At 46.3% G+C, this 18287-nt stretch overlaps 1 protein-coding gene across 8 annotated transcripts in view; it reads left to right on the top strand.

Annotated features, from left to right (window-relative positions):
* FYB1 (FYN binding protein 1) overlaps window positions 1–18287 on the top strand; it is a 706027-nt gene that overhangs the window by 363429 nt on the left and 324311 nt on the right. For all 8 annotated transcript variants that reach the window (XM_086960560.1, XM_086960558.1, XM_086960559.1 and 5 more), the window contains exon 2: window positions 14314–15391. In XM_086960560.1, the coding sequence (XP_086816686.1) occupies window positions 14314–15391 (1078 nt within the window). The remainder of the gene's footprint in view (window positions 1–14313; window positions 15392–18287) is intronic.

Genomic DNA, 18287 nt, shown 5'->3' with positions numbered 1-18287 from the left:
TGGTTTTGGCGGAGTTAGGGTCTTTGGTGAGGGAAAGGATCAGCTGGGTGTCGTCAGCGTAGGAGATGATGTTAAGGTTGTGATGACGCGCGATGGATGCGAGAGGACTCATGTAAACGTTGAAGAGGGTGGGACTGAGTGATGATCCTTGTGGTACACCGCAGATGACTTCGGTAGCCTCTGATTTGAATGGCGGAAGTCTTACTCTCTGGGTTCTTCCGGCGAGGAATGAGATAATCCAATCCAGCGCTTTTCCTTGTATTCCGATGTTGTTGAGGCGTTGTATGAGGGTGCTGTGACAGACTGTGTCAAAGGCGGCGGAGAGGTCGAGTAGAATGAGGGCCACTGTTTCTCCGTTGTCCAGTAGTGTTCGGATATCGTCTGTGGCTGCAATGAGGGCAGTTTCGGTGCTGTGTTTGGCTCGAAAGCCGTTCTGTGAGGGGTGGTGGGAGTTGTTGGATTCGAGGAAGGCGGCGAGTTGGCTATTGACAGCTTTCTCGATGACTTTTGCCGGGAAAGGGAGGAGGGATATTGGGCGGTAGTTTTTGAGTTCAGAGGGGTCTGCTGTGGGTTTCTTCAGGAGGGCGCTGACTTCGGCATGTTTCCAGCTTTCTGGGAAGGTAGCAGAGTTGAAGGAGCAGTTGATAACATCGCGGAGATGGGGTGCGATGATGGAGTCTGCTTTGTTGAAGATGTGGTGGGGACATGGGTCGGTTGGCGAGCCAGAGTGGATGGAATTCATTAGGCGGATGGTGTCTTCGGTGGTGATTGGGTTCCAGGCGCTGAGATTGTTAGAGGGCCCAGACAGAATCCCAGTGCATTTATTCAAGGAAGACCCAGTATTCTGGTCCACGGTCCTCGCCGCAGTTTTTAATTCAGTCTGTAGTGAGGGTGTGCCAACGTCCTGGCGGTCACCTGTTATAGTGCATGTATTTAAAAAATGTGACGTGCACGATCCTAAATGTTATCAACCGATATCCCTTTTGGATTCTTCCGTTAAAATAATTGGGGGAGCCTTGTTAGACTGCCTATTGGACTGGATTAATGCCAAACACATCTTGTCCCCGGGTCAGTATGGATTCAGGAAAGGGCTAGGCACAATTGAAAAGTGCCTTAATCTTCACCTCATCTTGGCTAAATATAAATATGCGATGGGCACCTCTACCCACCTGGCATTTATGGATCTGACAAGCGTTTGACTTTGTCTCACTCCCTAAGCTATCGGACATTTTAGTAAATATGGGAGTTGATACAGGTTTGGTCTCCTTTTTGAGGCTTCTCCATCATGATCTCTCTGCTTCAGTGAGGTATGGCAATGCGGGAGAATGCTCAGAGTCGTTAAGCATTAAGCGAGGGATGCGCCAAGGTTGCGTTCTCGCACGAATCCTATTACTCCTTTATACCAACAAATTGGAGAAACTCATAGTTACAGCTGAGGCTGAAGTCCCGCAAGTTGAGAAAAAGGCTGTGCCAGCGCTACTCTATGCGGACGACGCAGTCCTTCTGGCAAGGACTGCGAATGGCCTACAAAAACTCATTGGCAGTTATGTCAGTTATATGAAGGACCTGGGGCTGGAGCCTAATTATTAGAAAACCTTCATAATGATTTGTGGCCCTAAGAATACCAAATCCTGCAGTCTGAAGATAGAGGGCAAAAAGTTGGATAGGATTAGTTCCTTCCCGTATCTTGGCCTGGAATTCGATGAGGGTTGTATGTGGCATACCTGCATGAAAAACAGAATAACACGATTTACACTTGCAGTTGGTACCACTTTTTCCCTTGCTACGTTCATAGGCAAAAGGCTCATAGCCCTTATTTTAGAGATTTATAATCGCAAATGTATCCCGATTTTACCATATGGCATGGGCATCTGGGGATGTAAGGATTCAGAGCTTTGGGTGTTCCCCCTTCTTCGCCGCACTTCTCCCTCCATCTGGAGTTAGGTCTTGATTACGTTCAAGATACAATAAATGCAGCACCTCTAGCCACATGGTGTTCTATCTGGACACATGAAGACATTGATCTCAATCAGGATATTATCAGAGACTGTCTAAATTGCATCCAAGGCCTCTCTAATCTGGCTCCAATATATCAAAACCTGCCTCACGGATCTTGGCTATACCCCAATGTTTGAGCACCCAGATACTATTGGTAAAGGAGATCACCAGAGGGTTTTGGATAGTTTTCGAAAGCACAAAGAATTGTCTAGGGACTTGCGTGAAGTATCTAAACCCTCTGTTAGGGATTATTGTCTCATACAAGTACCTCCCTCTGTTGCCCCGTATCTTTTATATGTAAATAATCTGCACAAAGGAATTTGTTAACAAGATTTAGGCTGGGGTCATTCCGTTGTATGATATATTTCCCCTTGGGCCAGTATTCTTCTGAATCTATTACCATTTGTCCTTGTGATGAACATTCATGCCAAACCATTTTACATTTTGTATTTTTCTGTCAATTTTATCTTCCATTCACTAGGAAATTTTTAATACCACTTTTGCGCAGGCACAAAGTCTTAAAGTGTAAAGCGGCTGTGTTTTTCATATAGCAACTCCATGATCGTGATGTTTGTTTTGCTGTTGTGAGCTTTCTGAAGTGCACTTTAGCAAAGAGAAGGAGCATGCTGTTTTAATATCAATGCACTTTATTAATTTCTGTATATATTACATTTGTATTGCTGCTAAAGTGTTTACTGCTGCTGCTAACTCGTTTATATGACTGATTTCAACCTCTAAATGCCATTGGATAATAATTGCTGCTATTTTCGGATCTAGTCTATTTGCATCATCATTTTATTTACGACCTAATTACCGTTTTTTGTCTGTAATCGTACATATTTTAAATGGAAAATGTGGTTGTAATTTTTTTCCGATAAGTTTGACCTTAATGATGTCTGTTATCATGTGTATCTTTTATTACCTGTCTACAGAAGGCCAAATAAAGAAAAAATTGAATTGAGTCATTACAAGCTGAAGAAATACAGTGGATAAAATGCTGCCACTAACTATGAAGAGTAGAAACATATGGTATCCCAACTGGTATTATTTGAAGGCAGTTAGAATGGATATGAATACAACATTATCCATAAGGAAGCAAGGAGACTCTATATGATTATAGCATGTGCTCAAGGCATCATTTATATAAACATTTTAGGGAGAAAACAAGAAGGAAGGAGCATTTCGCAGTTATTACAGCACTGCAATATACAACTGATGAAATTGAGAACAACCCAAATTGCACGTGGTGCTCAAGGTGTGTCAGTGAAAACCAAGGTAGCGACGCATGTGACAGTGTGAGCAGCGTGGGCGGCGCAAGGTGACTGGTGCAAAATTATACAGTGAAATATTTGATACAAAGTGGTTCCATGTAACTTTCAAGAGTTCGTATTTATTTGGTTCAATGTCTTGTTCGTGAACCACTTCGTGTGTTGCACCTGTGATTGCGCTGGAAGGTCGACGACGTTTCGATCCACTTAAATCAGGATCTTCCTTTCTGGACCCCCCTTCACAGCACGACTGAACTGCTTGTCCTGACGCCCCAACCTTCGCGGATCCTGCTCCCCCTCATCAGCGGTTCCAACGCGGACGATCTCGAACACGAGTCTCATGTGCCACACGGCTTGACGTTTCCGTCACCCTGATTCGATCCGGGTACTTCTCAACAGCACTGCCCTTGACCCAGTCCTGATGAAGATCCTGATTTAAGTGGATCGAAACGCAGTCGACCTTCCAACGCAATCACAGGCCCAGTCCAGCCCAGCACCCTAGCTCCAAGCAAATAATACAGCACTTTCATGGAGGAGGAATTTGGGCTTTTACCAATTCCTTCTCACCCCAACTCCTCACATCGCTCAACCAAAACCCACCAGACCTCTCATCGGACCCTAACCAAGCGGCCACCAAATTAAAACAATGGATTACTCACAGCGCTGACGAATTAGCACCCATGAAAAACCATCACACCAAACAAGACAGCAAAAAGGCCCCCTGGTTCAACGATGACCTTAAGAAATCCAAGAAGCTATGCCGTACTCTCGAGAAAACATGGAGAAAAAACCCAACCACCGACAACATGAACACCTTCAAGGCAGCCACCCGCAAACACCACCAGCTGATTCGATCCACCAAGAAATCAGCATTCAAGAATCGACTCGACAACACCCATAACAGCAAGGAACTATTCAACATCGTCAAAGAATTCACCAACCCCTCCGCAGCCTCAAACGACATCACTCCCTCCCAAGACCTCTGCGATTCGTTATTCTCCTTCTTCTACAACAAAATTGCCGACATCCACAACAGCTCCGAAAACAGCTCCAACGAACAATCCTCTCCACCCCCCCCCCCCAGAACCTAAACCGCCCTCTAACAACCTCAGCGCCTGGAACCCAATCACCACTGAAGACACCATCCGCCTAATGAATTCCATCCACTCTGGCTCGCCAACCGACCCATGCCCCCACCACATCTTCAACAAAGCAGACTCCATTATGGCACCCCATCTCCGTGATGTCATCAACTGCTCCTTCAACTCTGCTACCTTCCCAGAAAGCTGGAAACATGGCGAAGTCAGCGCCCTCCTGAAGAAACCCACAGCAGACCCCTTAAAAACTACCGCCCCATATCCCTCCTCCCATTCCCGGCCAAAGTCATTGAGAAAGCCGTCAATAGCCAACTCGTTGCCTTCCTCGAATCCAACAACTCCCTCGATCCCTCACAGTCCGGCTTTCGAGCCAAACACAGCACCGAAACCGCCCTCATCGCAGCAACAGACGACATCCGAACACTACTGGACAACGGAGAAACAGCGGCCCTCATTCTACTCGACCTCTCCGCCGCCTTCGACACAGTCTGTCATAGCACCCTCATACAACGCCTCAGCAACATCGGCATACAAGGAAAAGCCTTGGACTGGATCATATCGTTCCTCCCCGGAAGAACCCAGAGAGTCCGACTCCCCCCATTCAAATCAGAGGCCACCAAAGTCATCTGCTGTGTACCGCAAAGATCATCACTCTGTCCCACCCTCTTCAACGTTTACATGAGTCCACTCGCTTCCATCGCGCGTCAACACAACCTCAACATCATCTCCTCCGCTGACGACACCCAGCTGATCCTTTACCTCACCAAAGACCCCAACACCGCCAAAACCAATCTTCACGAAGGCATGAAAGAAGTAGCCATATGGATGAAAAACAGCCGCCTTAAACTTAACTCAGACAAAACGGAAGTGCTCATCCTAGAATCATCCCCCTCTGCCTGGGACGACTCATGGTGGCCTTCGGATCTGGGCTCAGCACCCATACCCACAGACCACGCACGTAATTTTGGCTTCATCCTAGACTCCTCACTCTCGATGACCAGACAAGTCAACGCCGTCTCATCCTCCTGCTTCAACGTACTTCGTATGCTCAAAAAAATCTTCCATTGGATCCCCGCCGAGACAAGAAAAACTGTCACCCACGCACTGGTTACGAGTCGACTAGACTACGGAAACACCCTCTACGCCGGAATTACTGCCAAATTACAGAAAAAACTCCAACGCATCCAAAACGCATCAGCGAGACTCATTCTGGACATCCCTCGCCAAGATCACATTACCGGCCACCTGAAAGACCTCCACTGGCTTCCCGTCAACAAAAGAATAACATTCCATCTCCTTACCCACGCACACAAGGCCCTCTACAAACTAGGGCGCGAATGCCTCAACACTCGAATATCCTTCTTCACACCCACCCGACAACTAAGATCCTCCAATCAAGGCCTCGCCGCAGTTCCGCGCATCCAAAAATCCACCATGCGAGCCTGCAGGAAACTAGAGAAGAAATGGCACAGTGAGCAGACTCCGCACAGCCACGCAGCCCGCAAGGAAGCCATCCGCAACCCCCATCACCTCATCAGGACTGCCAAGAGGACCGCCTTCAAAGACCGCCTCGACAACAACGCACACAATAACAAGGAGCTCTTCTACATCATGAAGGAACTTTCCAACACAAGCTCCAACACCAACGACATCCTGCCGTCGCAAGCCCTGTACGACTCCCTCGCCACGTTTTTCCACCGCAAGATGGCAGACATCCACGACGGCTTCAATAACCAGACAGACCCAACAGACATCAACACAACCGACTCTCCGCACACCATTGACCTCGACCCCCTGCTAGCCTGGGCTAACGTGAGCATCGATGACACCATCAAGACCAAGAACACAATCCACAGACAAGAAGGAGGTCGTCATCCTCGGCTCCAACCCTTCAGCCTGGGATGACTCCTTGTTGCCGGCGGCACTGGGGGCAGCCCCGACACCCACCGACCACGCATGCAACCTGGGAATCATCCTCGACTCAACGCTCTCCATGACCAAGCAAGTCAACGCAGTCTCCTCCTTCTGCTTCAACACCCTCCGCATGCTCCGCAAGATCTACAGGTAGATCCCAACAGATACAAGGAAAACAGTCACCCAGGCCCTCGTCAGCAGCAGACTTGACTACGGAAACGCCCTCTACGTGGGAACCCCGACCAAGCTCATCAAACGACTGCAATGCATCCAAAATGCATCTGCACGACTGATCCTCGATGTACCACGCCACAGCCACATCACTCCCCATCTGAGAAACCTGCACTGGCTCCCCGTCAACCAGAGGATATCCTTCAAGCTCCTCATCCACGCACACAAGGCACTCTACAAGACCGTCCCAGCCTACCTCAACAGACGACTTTCCTTCTACATTCCCAACCGCCAGCTCCGCTCCGCGGACCTCGCACTCGCCACCGAAGAACAGCCACCTGCAGGAGATCCTTCTCCCACCTCGCCACAAAGACCTGGAACACCCTCCCAATGAGCCTACGACAGACCAAAGACCTGCTGACCTTCAGGAGGCTACTAAAGACCTGGCTGTTTAACCAGTAGCGCCCCCCACCCCTCCCAGCACCTTGAGACCCTCGCGGGTATGTAGTGCACTCTACAAAAGATTGTTTGATTGAATTTTCCAGATGTTTTAGCTAAAACGTAGCATTGCGTAAAGGCAGGAGGCCTTGCCTCAAGTTTCTGCCTAATCAAACATAAGAGCTACTGTCATGTTATGTGTTGACATGTATATAAAACGCCCATGAGTGGTGTTGTTCATAGGTATTAGTTGTGCATATGTCCTAGAATGTAGAGATATCTTTGTGGGCCTGAAGTTCTCCTCCATGGATATCTTTATAAAGTGAGGGAAAAGCAGTCACATTTGCAGGACACTGAGACATTGACATTCATATATCTATTTTTCTTTATATATTTATTTACTTATTTATGTATTCAAGGTATTTATATAGTGCCATTCTCATCACAAGGGCATCCAAATGGTTTATAGAGAACACAGTGATACAAATAACATGAAAAAGTTAACAAGAGATTAGGAGAGGGAAGGGGAACATATGATTAAAACAAATCACGAAAGGGAGTCCGTTTTCGACTCTGGTCGACAATGTAGATTTATAAAGGAGTTTTAAGAACTTGCATTAATCAGTGACATTGTTCCAAATATGACTGGCTTTTGAAATTGCTTTCATGTTAGGCAACGGTATTTCGACCAAGTACATTTTTAGAAGTGAATTTCATAGCAAACCAACCCTGGGGCATTGGTCTAAAGCCTATACTATAGAATTTAAAGACTAGTTTATAATGGATCCTAGGATTCTGGCCTAGAAAATATTTAGAAAATAAGGCCAAAACAGACCATATTAAAGCACTCATGTCTTGTCACATTTGTTGAACCTAGATTTCTAAACACTACATCATGGTGAGGTTTCCCAAAAATAAATTTCTAGGACGTTGGTGATAAATGTGTCACCAAAATGGAACAGTGATAAACATACATCTAACAATTTCATTATAAATTCGACTCTACATTTTAATAGCTTGATTTACAATGGTGAAGAGACTCTGCAGTCGCAGCTTGATTTTTAATAGAAATATTCTCCAAAGGGACGGAACTCCTCGATAGTTATTCAACTGAATAGAATATGAGTCCTACTCTATCCTGATCAATAACTACCAGGGAGTGCCCTCACACTTGGGTAACATAGCTCAACAGTCTTGCCAAAATCAGTCCCTTTACATCAATAATCCATACATTACCATTAGATAAATCTACTGACTTTACATCTATAAGCATGCAAGTTTACGGGAATCCAATACTAATCCTATATTATGTGCGGGAAAGAAAGTGTGTCAGTCTTACTGCTCTGGACTCAATAATAATCGAATCCTATGATACAAAACTCTGGATCATAAGACATAAAGTGAGAAGTGACAGCGTACATAGTTTAGGGATGACTGGTGTTTAAAGTGATTGAAGGAGTAGAGCAGCCCTCTTTTACCATCTCAGAAAGTGGTTAATGGTTACTTACCACATGAACTTTCAAGGCATGTGCTGTTTTTGGTGGGAAATATAGCAGATTGTTGTTGATATATCCCAGGTAAACAACTAAGCATATAACATTAACATACACAAAGCATCATAACACCACAGTTAAAACATAACAAGGCACATAAACAAAAAAACAGTCAAAACAAAATGTAAAGCAAAAAACAGCAGTGCAACACAACACAATTTCTTTGCAAGAATACAGTACAAATTGACAGCAGCAAATAAAACACAGAACACATCAGCAACACAACAAAATACCACATTGCAAATTAGCACAAATGCTCTCCTCACACATTACCTCCTCCAAAATCCTGTTTTTATAATATGATGGTAAAATGTGCTTAGAGAAAGCACTAGCGTAAAAGAGCCAGTCAAGGATGTTTTATGATTTGCCCTCGAGTTCTAATATTAAGAAATTGTGTGCCAAGACTTTGGGCACCTCAGTAGGATTGGAGACTATAACTAATGTATTCATCAAACCAGACGGTTGATAAAAAAATTAAAAGAACCAACCAAAAAATACCGAAGGAGCAAGACCACTGACTCATTGTCAGTGAAATTGCTCCCCCTCCCTCGCAGCACCACCATTAAGTGAGGCCTGCCCCTGCACGTGAACTCTCGTGTGTGTTCGAGGCCCTCCTCCACCCGCAGGATCACCTATGCCTCATCCCTGGTCCAGTGGACACCTGTTCTCTTTTGCCTCGCTCCGCTCTCCTTTCTGTTTTTTCACTCGTTTTTGCTTCTCCCTCTGTCTTTTTCTGTTCTGCACTTTTTCTGCCTTCTCTCATTTTTCCACTTATTTCCCTTAGCCTCCCTTGTGGTCCAGTAGAACTCTGTTCTCCTTTGTCTCACTCCGCTGCCTGGTCTGTTTTTCACTCCTTTTTCAAATAGTTTCTGCACTTTTCTGTTTTCTGTGCTTTCCCTGCTCTCTGCCCTATTTCACTCTTTTTCTCCTTTTTTCCCTCTTATTCCTCTTTTCCCGCCTGTTTTTCCCCACCGCTGCTGCCCCCGCGTCCCATCCCCTCTAGCACGACCAGCGTAAACTATCCTGCTCCCCTTCCCGCCTCCCAGCTGTCCAGCCCTCCCCGACCCCTACTTAATGGCAGCCTATGGCGTGCCAAAGGCAAGCCCGTCTGCGCCCATCTGTGACCAGCGTCAGGAACCCTGGATCTCCGCACCGCCAACGCTATGACCCGGGGGCACTCCACGCCCTCATCCCAGGCAACAACAACAACTGCAAGCTAGCATCCCTGGCGGACACCCACAGGCCTTTCAGCTGTCACCGCTGCCAGCACACCAGCAGCACAGCAAAGACCAATGACCCAGCGCACCCACCTGCAAGAACACACCTGAACCGAAGACCTTGAATGCATCCTCCTCAACGTCCGATCCCTCCACAAACACACCACTGAAATCTGGGACCTCCTCGACAGCACCACCCCGGAAGTAGCGTTCCTCACCGAAACATGGACCAACACCTCCTCGGGATAGGACATCACCATCCCCGAGGATACAAGATCTCCAGGAAGGACCGCCCCAACTGCCCGAGAGGAGGAACCACCATCATCCACAAATCCACTCTCCGCCTGAGCAAACTCCCCGATGAGCCCACAGGCCTTATGGAGCACCTTCACTTCAAGATACTGGCCAGCCCAACCTCCACCCTCCGAGGAACAATCATCTACCGACCCCCTGGACCCCGTGGACCTTTTGCCGAATCCATCACAGACATCATCTCAGACAGGTCATTGCATCCACCAACTACACCCTGCTGGGAGACCTCAACTTCCACCTCGACAACCAACGGGACCCCAGCACTACATCCCTCCTGGACAACCTCCACAACATTGGACTCCGCCAGATCGTGACCGAACCCACACACTGAGCAGGACACACCCTCGACCTCCTCTTCACAACAGGATACTCCATCACCTTCAGCCACATCATCGAACTCCCATTGACCGACCATCGATGTGTCCACTTCACCTTCAGAACACCCACCATCCACAGACACCAGCACTTACACCCACGAAGAAATTGGATCAGAATCACTGACGACCAGCTAACCTCATCACTCAGCAACTCCACCCAGACCGTCTCGGAAAACGATGACCCCAACACCACAGCCCGAACCCTGCACAGATGGATCACCGACAGCGCCAACACCTTAGGCCCCCTCAAGAAAAACATCAACACCCACGCCAAGAAAGCTAGATGGTTTACCACAAAAATTCGAGAGTCCAGACGCACTTGCCGCCGCCTCCAAAAGGACTGGAGCAACACCAAATCCACAGAAGCCAACAACAACTTCAGAGCCGCCACCAATTTCCACAGCCAACTCATCAGAAAAACGAGGAAAAAAGTGATTGAAGACAGAATCACCACCCACGCTCAACATCATCAAGGAGTTTGCCCAACCTACCAGCAGTCCACCAACATCCCACCCTCACAAGACCTCTGCAACAAACTCAGCACCTTTTTCCACCACAAAATCAAGAGAATATACGACAACTTTGATGAAGACAACCAACACACTGAACCCTCACCAACCACCCCCGACACCATGAAGCCAATGATCGACAGCCCTCACCACCGAAGACACACTGAGGACGATGAACTCAATCCACTCTGGGACCCCCACGGACCCCTGCCCCCACCACATTTTCAACAGAGCCGCCGACACCATCGCACCCATGCTCTGCCACACCATCAACCGCATCGTTCCCCGACGACTGGAAACATGCCGAGATCAACCCCCTCCTCAAGAAATCCTCGGCGGACCCCACTGACCTCAAAAACTACAGACCCATCTCCCTGCTCCTCTTCTCAGCGAAAGTCATCGAGAAAGCCATCAACAGCCAACTCGCCACATTCATCGAAGAGCACAACATCCTCGACTCCTCCCAATCCGGCTTCAGAAAAAACCACAGCACGGAAACTACCAACCTCGCTGCAACAGACCACATCCGCACCCTATTAGACAAAGAAGAAACAGCAGTCCTCATTCTCCTCAACCCCTCAGCAGCGTTTGACACAGTCTCTCACCACACCCTAATATGCAGACTCCACGACGTAGGGATTCAAGACAAGGCCCTCGATTCTATCCGCTCCTTCCTCTCTGGCAGAACGCAGCGGGTTATACTCCCCCCTTTCCTCTCTGACCCTACACCATTCACCTGCGGAGTCCCCCAGGGATCATCCCTCAGCCCTTCGCTCTTCAGCGTCTTCATGGCTCCACTCACCCCCATTGTCAGAACCTACAGACTAAACATTGTGTCATACGCGGATGACACCCAACTCATCCTCTCCCTATCCAATGAACCCAACACCGCCAGACACAATTTTCGAGAAGGCATGGAAGCCGTTGCGAAATGGATGTAAAACAACTGCCTTCAACTAAACACCAACAAAACAGAAGTACTCATCATGGGCCCACACACCGACGCCTGGAGCGACACCTGGTGGCCCCCCGCCCTCAGAAGTCCATCCACCCCCACGGACCACACAGCAACCTGAGAACAATCCTGGACTCCGAACTCAAAATGGACCGCCAGATTAATGCTGTCTCGTCCTCCTGCTTCCACACCCTCTGCATCCTACTCAAGACCTTCAAAAGGATCCCGCTCATACACAGAAAGACGGTCACTCGCGCCCTGGTCACCAGCAGACTCGACTACGGCAACGCACTATAGGCCGGAATAAACAAAAACCTCACACGCAAGCTACAGAACATCCAGAACGTCGCCGCAAAATTGGTCCTCAACCTGCCAAGACACTGCCACATCTCCCAGCACCTGCGCACACTCCACTGGCTCACCGTCGAAGCTAGAGTCACCTTCAAGATGCTCACCCATGCTCACAAGGCCCTTCACGACACCGGACCAGCATACCTGAACAGCCGACTCAAATTCTACGCACCAAAATTACCCAACAATCAGCCCAGCTCTCCTACGCTGTGGTCCCCCGCACCAGAAAGACCAGATCAGGCAGCCGTTCCTTCTCCTTCCTCGCGGCCAGAGCCTGGAATTCCCTCCCTCTCCACCTCAGACGGACAACATCTCTCCCTATCTTCACAAGAAACCTCAAAAACTAGCTCTTCGACAGATTGGAACGTGCGATTCCCCCCTGCCTCAGCGCCTTGAGACCCTCACGGGTGAGTAGTAGCGATTAACAAACGCATGATTGATTGATTGAAGGCTATCAGGCAGTTAAAAAAAATACCATTAAGATGTTCACTTTTTGTCTGCTCCAGTGTTTGATGATAGTATTCACTCAAATGATGACATTCGAACACACAGAAGAGTTGTCTGCAAGCAAACTACTTATTTCCTCTAAATATGTTTGTGTCTCCAGCAGCCAATGTAATTCCCGCTTTTGGCTCTTTATTTCTTATGCAAGGTACTCAAAAGGGTAATGAACTGTTATTTCCTCATACATCCAAAGAAGACCATAGTTGGGTTAGTTCAGTGCATGCCTTTTTTATTTAAATATTATGAATGTATTTACACAACTCAAACAGACTTTAATAAATCATGGACATATCTAGAAAAATATATTTATATAGTTTTCCTCTGCTCTGATGTTCCATTTGGGGTGACTGAAAATTATTTGGGTTCTGAAAAAGTTATAATGGAACATTCCATGTTGGTGGTGCTCAATTTATTTTTGTCCCTTCCATGCCACTGTGAGGGCAAAGTAAAGGCAGTGGGAATAGATGTGCTTGGTCCAACTTCCTACATGACCATGGGCCTGGCACACAAGATTTAATTACTCTAAAAACCTGTATGGACTCCACAGTTTGTGCAGTCCTAAATAAAAGTTGTTGAGTCGAGATGCAGCAGGAATTATTTATAACTCAGAGAGCAATGATTTAATGTTGTTCGTTAACATGTGTAGTGTTGGCCCAGCTATGAGCTGGAGTACATTTATTACTGTTTTGGGTCCTTTTTTGGCATTAGTAACTATATAAGTGCATACTGTGAATAGGAGCGGGATTACTCTTTTGTGGGTGGGTGCATGTCCCTTCGTCTATTCCTCTCTATTTCTCCCTTAGCCCCTCCTTACTCCTTCCTAAACCCCTCTCCTGTTGTTTTCAATATCTACAGTTTCCATCCATGTCCCCCGTCAAATTTACTACTAAAATACATACTCTGCAGTCGGGGCTGCAAACTCAACACACGTAGTTTGTGAATAGCATTTTGTATTAAGTTTGTAGCACTTTTAAGTAAAGTTTGTGAATGGGCCACTAAGGGCCAGATGTATCAAAGGGTTTTGCCCATTCTGTGTCTATGGGGAAATGTGTTGATACATATGGCCCTAAATGTTTATTACAAGATGTTTTCTCTTTTTAGATAGATACATAACTTTGCTGAATTTTATATGGAACTGGATTGTCGTATGTATTGTGCTTCGCAATCTAAAACAATAATAATACTAATAAATGAAATAAATAACGAGTTTATTTAGAATTAGAGAACATGGCCACCATCTTGAGGCATTTTGAAAATCTTAAGAACCCTGTTTACCTCCTCGAGGTTTTGTATTTTACTGACATGTTTGCTTTGATAAATTCACTAAAAAATATATATAAATCTGATATTTATATGTGTTGTTTTCAGGCTCCTGAAAATTGTGATCTCTCGAATTCTGAACCCTGATGCAGGTTCATAAAGTAATAGAAAAAGCAAAATATGAAACATTGACATTTACAGAGTACGTAAACCGCGACCAAAGAAACAACAGAACGAGAATGTATTTTAGACACACAGGAAGCGAAATGTTACGATATCTCTTCAGCCAGTCAGGAGGGCAGCAAGCCTCAGAGCAGGAAACTCTTTCATGTGCTGTAGCATGTAGCAAGACTTCTCATTTTCAGCTTTTTTGTTGTCTCTTCTTGCAGGGTGAGAGGGGAAATGTAAAGACACTCATGGAGAGGTTTAAGAACGGCAGCACCGCGACGGAAGATGCTCCCCCACAGAACAGAACCTTCAAAGCGCCGGGTCAGTACTCGACCACACAGGTACCCTCGGCATTGGCAGCAAGGAAGGCCGCGCTCGAGCACTTGGGCAGCCCAAACTCCACTTCCGGGGCTACCGCCCTCCAGAAGGGTCTGAAACCTACCATTGGAGGAGTGAAAATCCCAACCGAAGAAGACGCGGGAAAGGACTCAAAACCGCCGTATGCAAAGCCAAATTCAGCTCTCAACAGATATGTTGGGTCTATTTCTGCAGCGAAAAAAGAGGAGGGACATTCAGGTTTTCCAAATACTGCTTTAAGACACGTAGAAGCGAAAAATGAAGATGCAAAACCTGGCTTCCTCAAATCAGCTCAACACAAGCCGGGCAATGGGCATGACATTGCAGCACCCAAAGTATCATTTCCCCTGGCCCAAGCAAAGCCCTTTGTACCCAAAACAACATTCACTGCTGCGCATGAAGAGAATGGGCCCAAAGATTTGACTGTCAAGAAGCAAGCTGTTGGGCAAAAGCTTTCATTAACGACAAATCCCCCTCAAAATGAAGAAAGTGCAAGTATAAATACTTTTTTGCCAAAGGGGCCAACAGTGCCTAAAACACCCAAACCAGCTTTTCTTAAGCCGATAAAAGACCCTGTGGAAAGTGCCAATAGTCCAGCGCACACGTCTCAGCCCTTCGGTGTTGCTTTGAGAGCGACAACAGGACCTAGAAGTATCCAAAGCCCTTTCTTATCCACCAAAACTGATGAAAGCAATGGAGGGAAGAAGAACACGCCTGAAGACAACTCAACCACAACTGCAAACATATTTCCCAAACAAGTTCCCAAGTTTCGTGCAGAGTCAATGGCCAGCTCACAAAAGAAGCCGCCACAGGAGAAGGGTTCTGCTGTCCCCAAGCGGAAACCATTGAAACCTCTATTCATGTTAGGGACAGCACCCCAAAAACCCAACAGACCACCCAATGTGGACCTTGACAAGTTTCGTAATCAAGCCACTGGAGACAGTAAGTTACCTACTTTTAAGTTGTGATACTTTGTAGCATCTATACCAAAAGGTCGAGATAGATAATGCTGTGGCCATAAAAATGATGTTTGGAAAATAGCATGAAATGGCTATTATGTGGGCCAGCGGTTGGCTGTGCTAGTTAATATACTCACACAGGAGGTGGGTCCATTGTGGAACCTGTGGGCGGTGATGTCATTGATTTGAATCATACAAATATGTAATGAGCAGTGTTTCATGTGTGACTTAATTATGGGAGGTCGAGTCATTGGATCAGAATTGAAAAACATTGAATGAAAAGTGTGTGGAGTTCTATCTGATTCAGTATTCCACTGGCGCCCCAGAGTATGAATATATAAACATTGCCTTGATTCACAGCAATATATATATAATAGTGTCAGTATGGTTATGGTTGACTATGAATTGTCATAAGAAAAGCTTTTTTTGTTTTCTCAATAACTTTGGCACTGTTTGTCGAATCTGCACAAAACCAGTCAAACAAATGACATCCACTTTTGTTTCTTCATTCCGTGTTTTGTGCAGATCCGTCAAGCAGAGACCAAGGAAAAGGGGGTCGCAAAAGTGCCATTTCCCATTTCATTCTTTTAGGAATCTTTGTTTTCCGATACAGAAAACAAATCTGAACAGAATGACACCAAATATACATGAAGGTAGAACTTAACTTAAGGAAGTGCCTTAGGTTGGTTTAGTGTAAATCTGCCAGTAGTTTTGGGGACTTTAGCATTTAAAAAGGTGCTCCGGTTGGACATGAAGAAGTTACATTTTAGAACTATCTGGGCCTCTCATTCATTGTGAATTAAGGATACCAGTATCAGGCCTCTGCAGACCCAAAATTAATAAAAAAAATACTGATGTGTAGATCCAGTGTTGGGTCCTTGTATGCAAAAGGAACTGATTGACAGGCAGCAAAACCAGGAGAAATGTTGCAGCCACCATCCACTTGGACACCGTGTCCTGAAAAGAAACTGTAAGGACACATAATGTGTTAGGGTGAGCTCGCCCCAAACCCACGACTGATGTCAGGAAGCTACAAACGGACACCCCTATGGTTAAAATGATTTAAAAAAATATTTTGTTGCACGATCTGTGGATCTAACAGCTAGATTCATGGACGCCAGCAAATTCCCCCTGGTTCCACGGTTCTCTAAGTGGATCTGAGATGCCTAGGTAAGCATTGTGGGATGATATAAAAGTCCTGTGAGCTTCGCTTCCTGGTTCCAGTTCCGAGGCTTAGGCATCAGGCAGTGAAGCTTGCAAGGGACAATGACACAAATCTATCAAGCTTGCCATGAGTCTGCGGATCCTATTTTAGAACTGCAGCACGAAAACAATGAAAGAAAGAAGGATCTGGGCTAAGACGAGAACTTGAGGCCAAGACCTGTGACCAACCTTGTGGTGCATAGCCAAAGACAGTAGGCAGCGGAGGTTGGTTGCTCAGGATGCGTGCAGGGACTGGCAGAGAGTTGAGCTAAGATCCTCGCTGGAGGCCAGGCTCAGTGGCCCACTCCACAGCACTCCGCTGAACACCATGCACAGTGGAGGTTGGCTGTCTATAGCAGGATTGGTGAAAGACCTGACCAGAGGTCAGTCTCTGTGGCAGTGGCTATGCACAGCAGGAGGTGGGCACCCCCACAATTTGCAAACAGTGCTTGGTGGGCCCAAGTCCAGGGGTCGCGGATGTTTGCCGCCCACAGCGAATTGATGCAGTGTCTGACCAGACCGTTAGCATCCATAGCTAAGCATGACCAATACATAGCGGAGGTTGGCTGTCCACAGAGGGTTGGCCTAAGGAACTCTTGGATGTGGCATTTGAATTAAAAAAAATAGTCACAGCAGGGTTTGGCCGCTTGAAGGCCTGCACAGAAGGGATGGACAGCATGTGAAGAGCTGGCCGCAGGGCCGAGTCCTTCATTGTAGCACCAGTGTACAGCTTTATCCTTGAGATCCTACACTTGCTGGTTCACAAATCTATTTTATCCTGTGGAGCATTAAACATCATGTAGAGCTTCACTGAAGGCAAAATGCTATGGTAGGGTCTTCTATGGCAGGACCCACATCTATAACTGTAGGTTCAACAAGATAAGATGTGCGCTTAGGTTGCAAAAGTTGAAGACTAGTTAAGCCGGCTTAAACCACAATGATATGATCTAATGCCTTCAGTGGCATGCTCCAAAACAAAAACTGACTGTTCTTCATGAAGACCATTTCCCCTTTCCAGATCTGAAGGTGAGTGTAAAGAGGATTGGTCCCTGGGCCTCGGGAAGCTGCCAAATGAATTTAAATTGATTAATGTTGATTTTGATCTTTCTGCCTCACTGCTGTTACGAGAGATTGATGGTTGTTATAAAAAAGTTCCCTGGCTGTTAATCCAAAGTAACGTGGTCTGTCTGTGATGGTGATTGATGTTACTGCTATCCCGGTGTGAGATGCCTTGTTTTGATAGCTCATACATTGGCCCTTAATGCATGCTGGGGTGGGTGGAAGAAAAGGTAAATGGCGCCAATCACAGAGTAATGGATGACGTCTGGCTGAAACCCATATAAGTAATCATGTTATACACATAATTTTTGTAAAATCAAAAGATCTTGGTTAACACAGACCTAAAAAAGTCAATCAGTCTATCCTTCAAAAATAAAAGAAGGTAAAGAAGAGAGAAAGAAAGAGAGAGAGATACGTGAAAGAAAGTAAGAAAGAAGGAAGACAAGAAAGAAGGCAGACAAAAAAGAAGGCAAGAAAGGAAGAAGGCAAGGAAAAAGGCAAAAAAAGGAGGAAAGAAAGAAGGAAGGAGATAGAAAGAAGAAAAGCAATAGAGAGAGAAAGAAAAAATGTAAAAGAGGATAAATTAATATAGATACAAAGCAGTGTCTCATGATTAA

The sequence above is a fragment of the Lissotriton vulgaris genome, chromosome 3_1 (genome assembly GCF_964263255.1).
Source record: "Lissotriton vulgaris chromosome 3_1, aLisVul1.2, whole genome shotgun sequence".
NCBI classification, from domain to species: Eukaryota; Metazoa; Chordata; class Amphibia; order Caudata; family Salamandridae; genus Lissotriton; species Lissotriton vulgaris.
The sequence above is the reverse complement of the archived record's forward strand: the minus strand, read 5'-3'. Positions and strand labels throughout refer to the sequence as shown.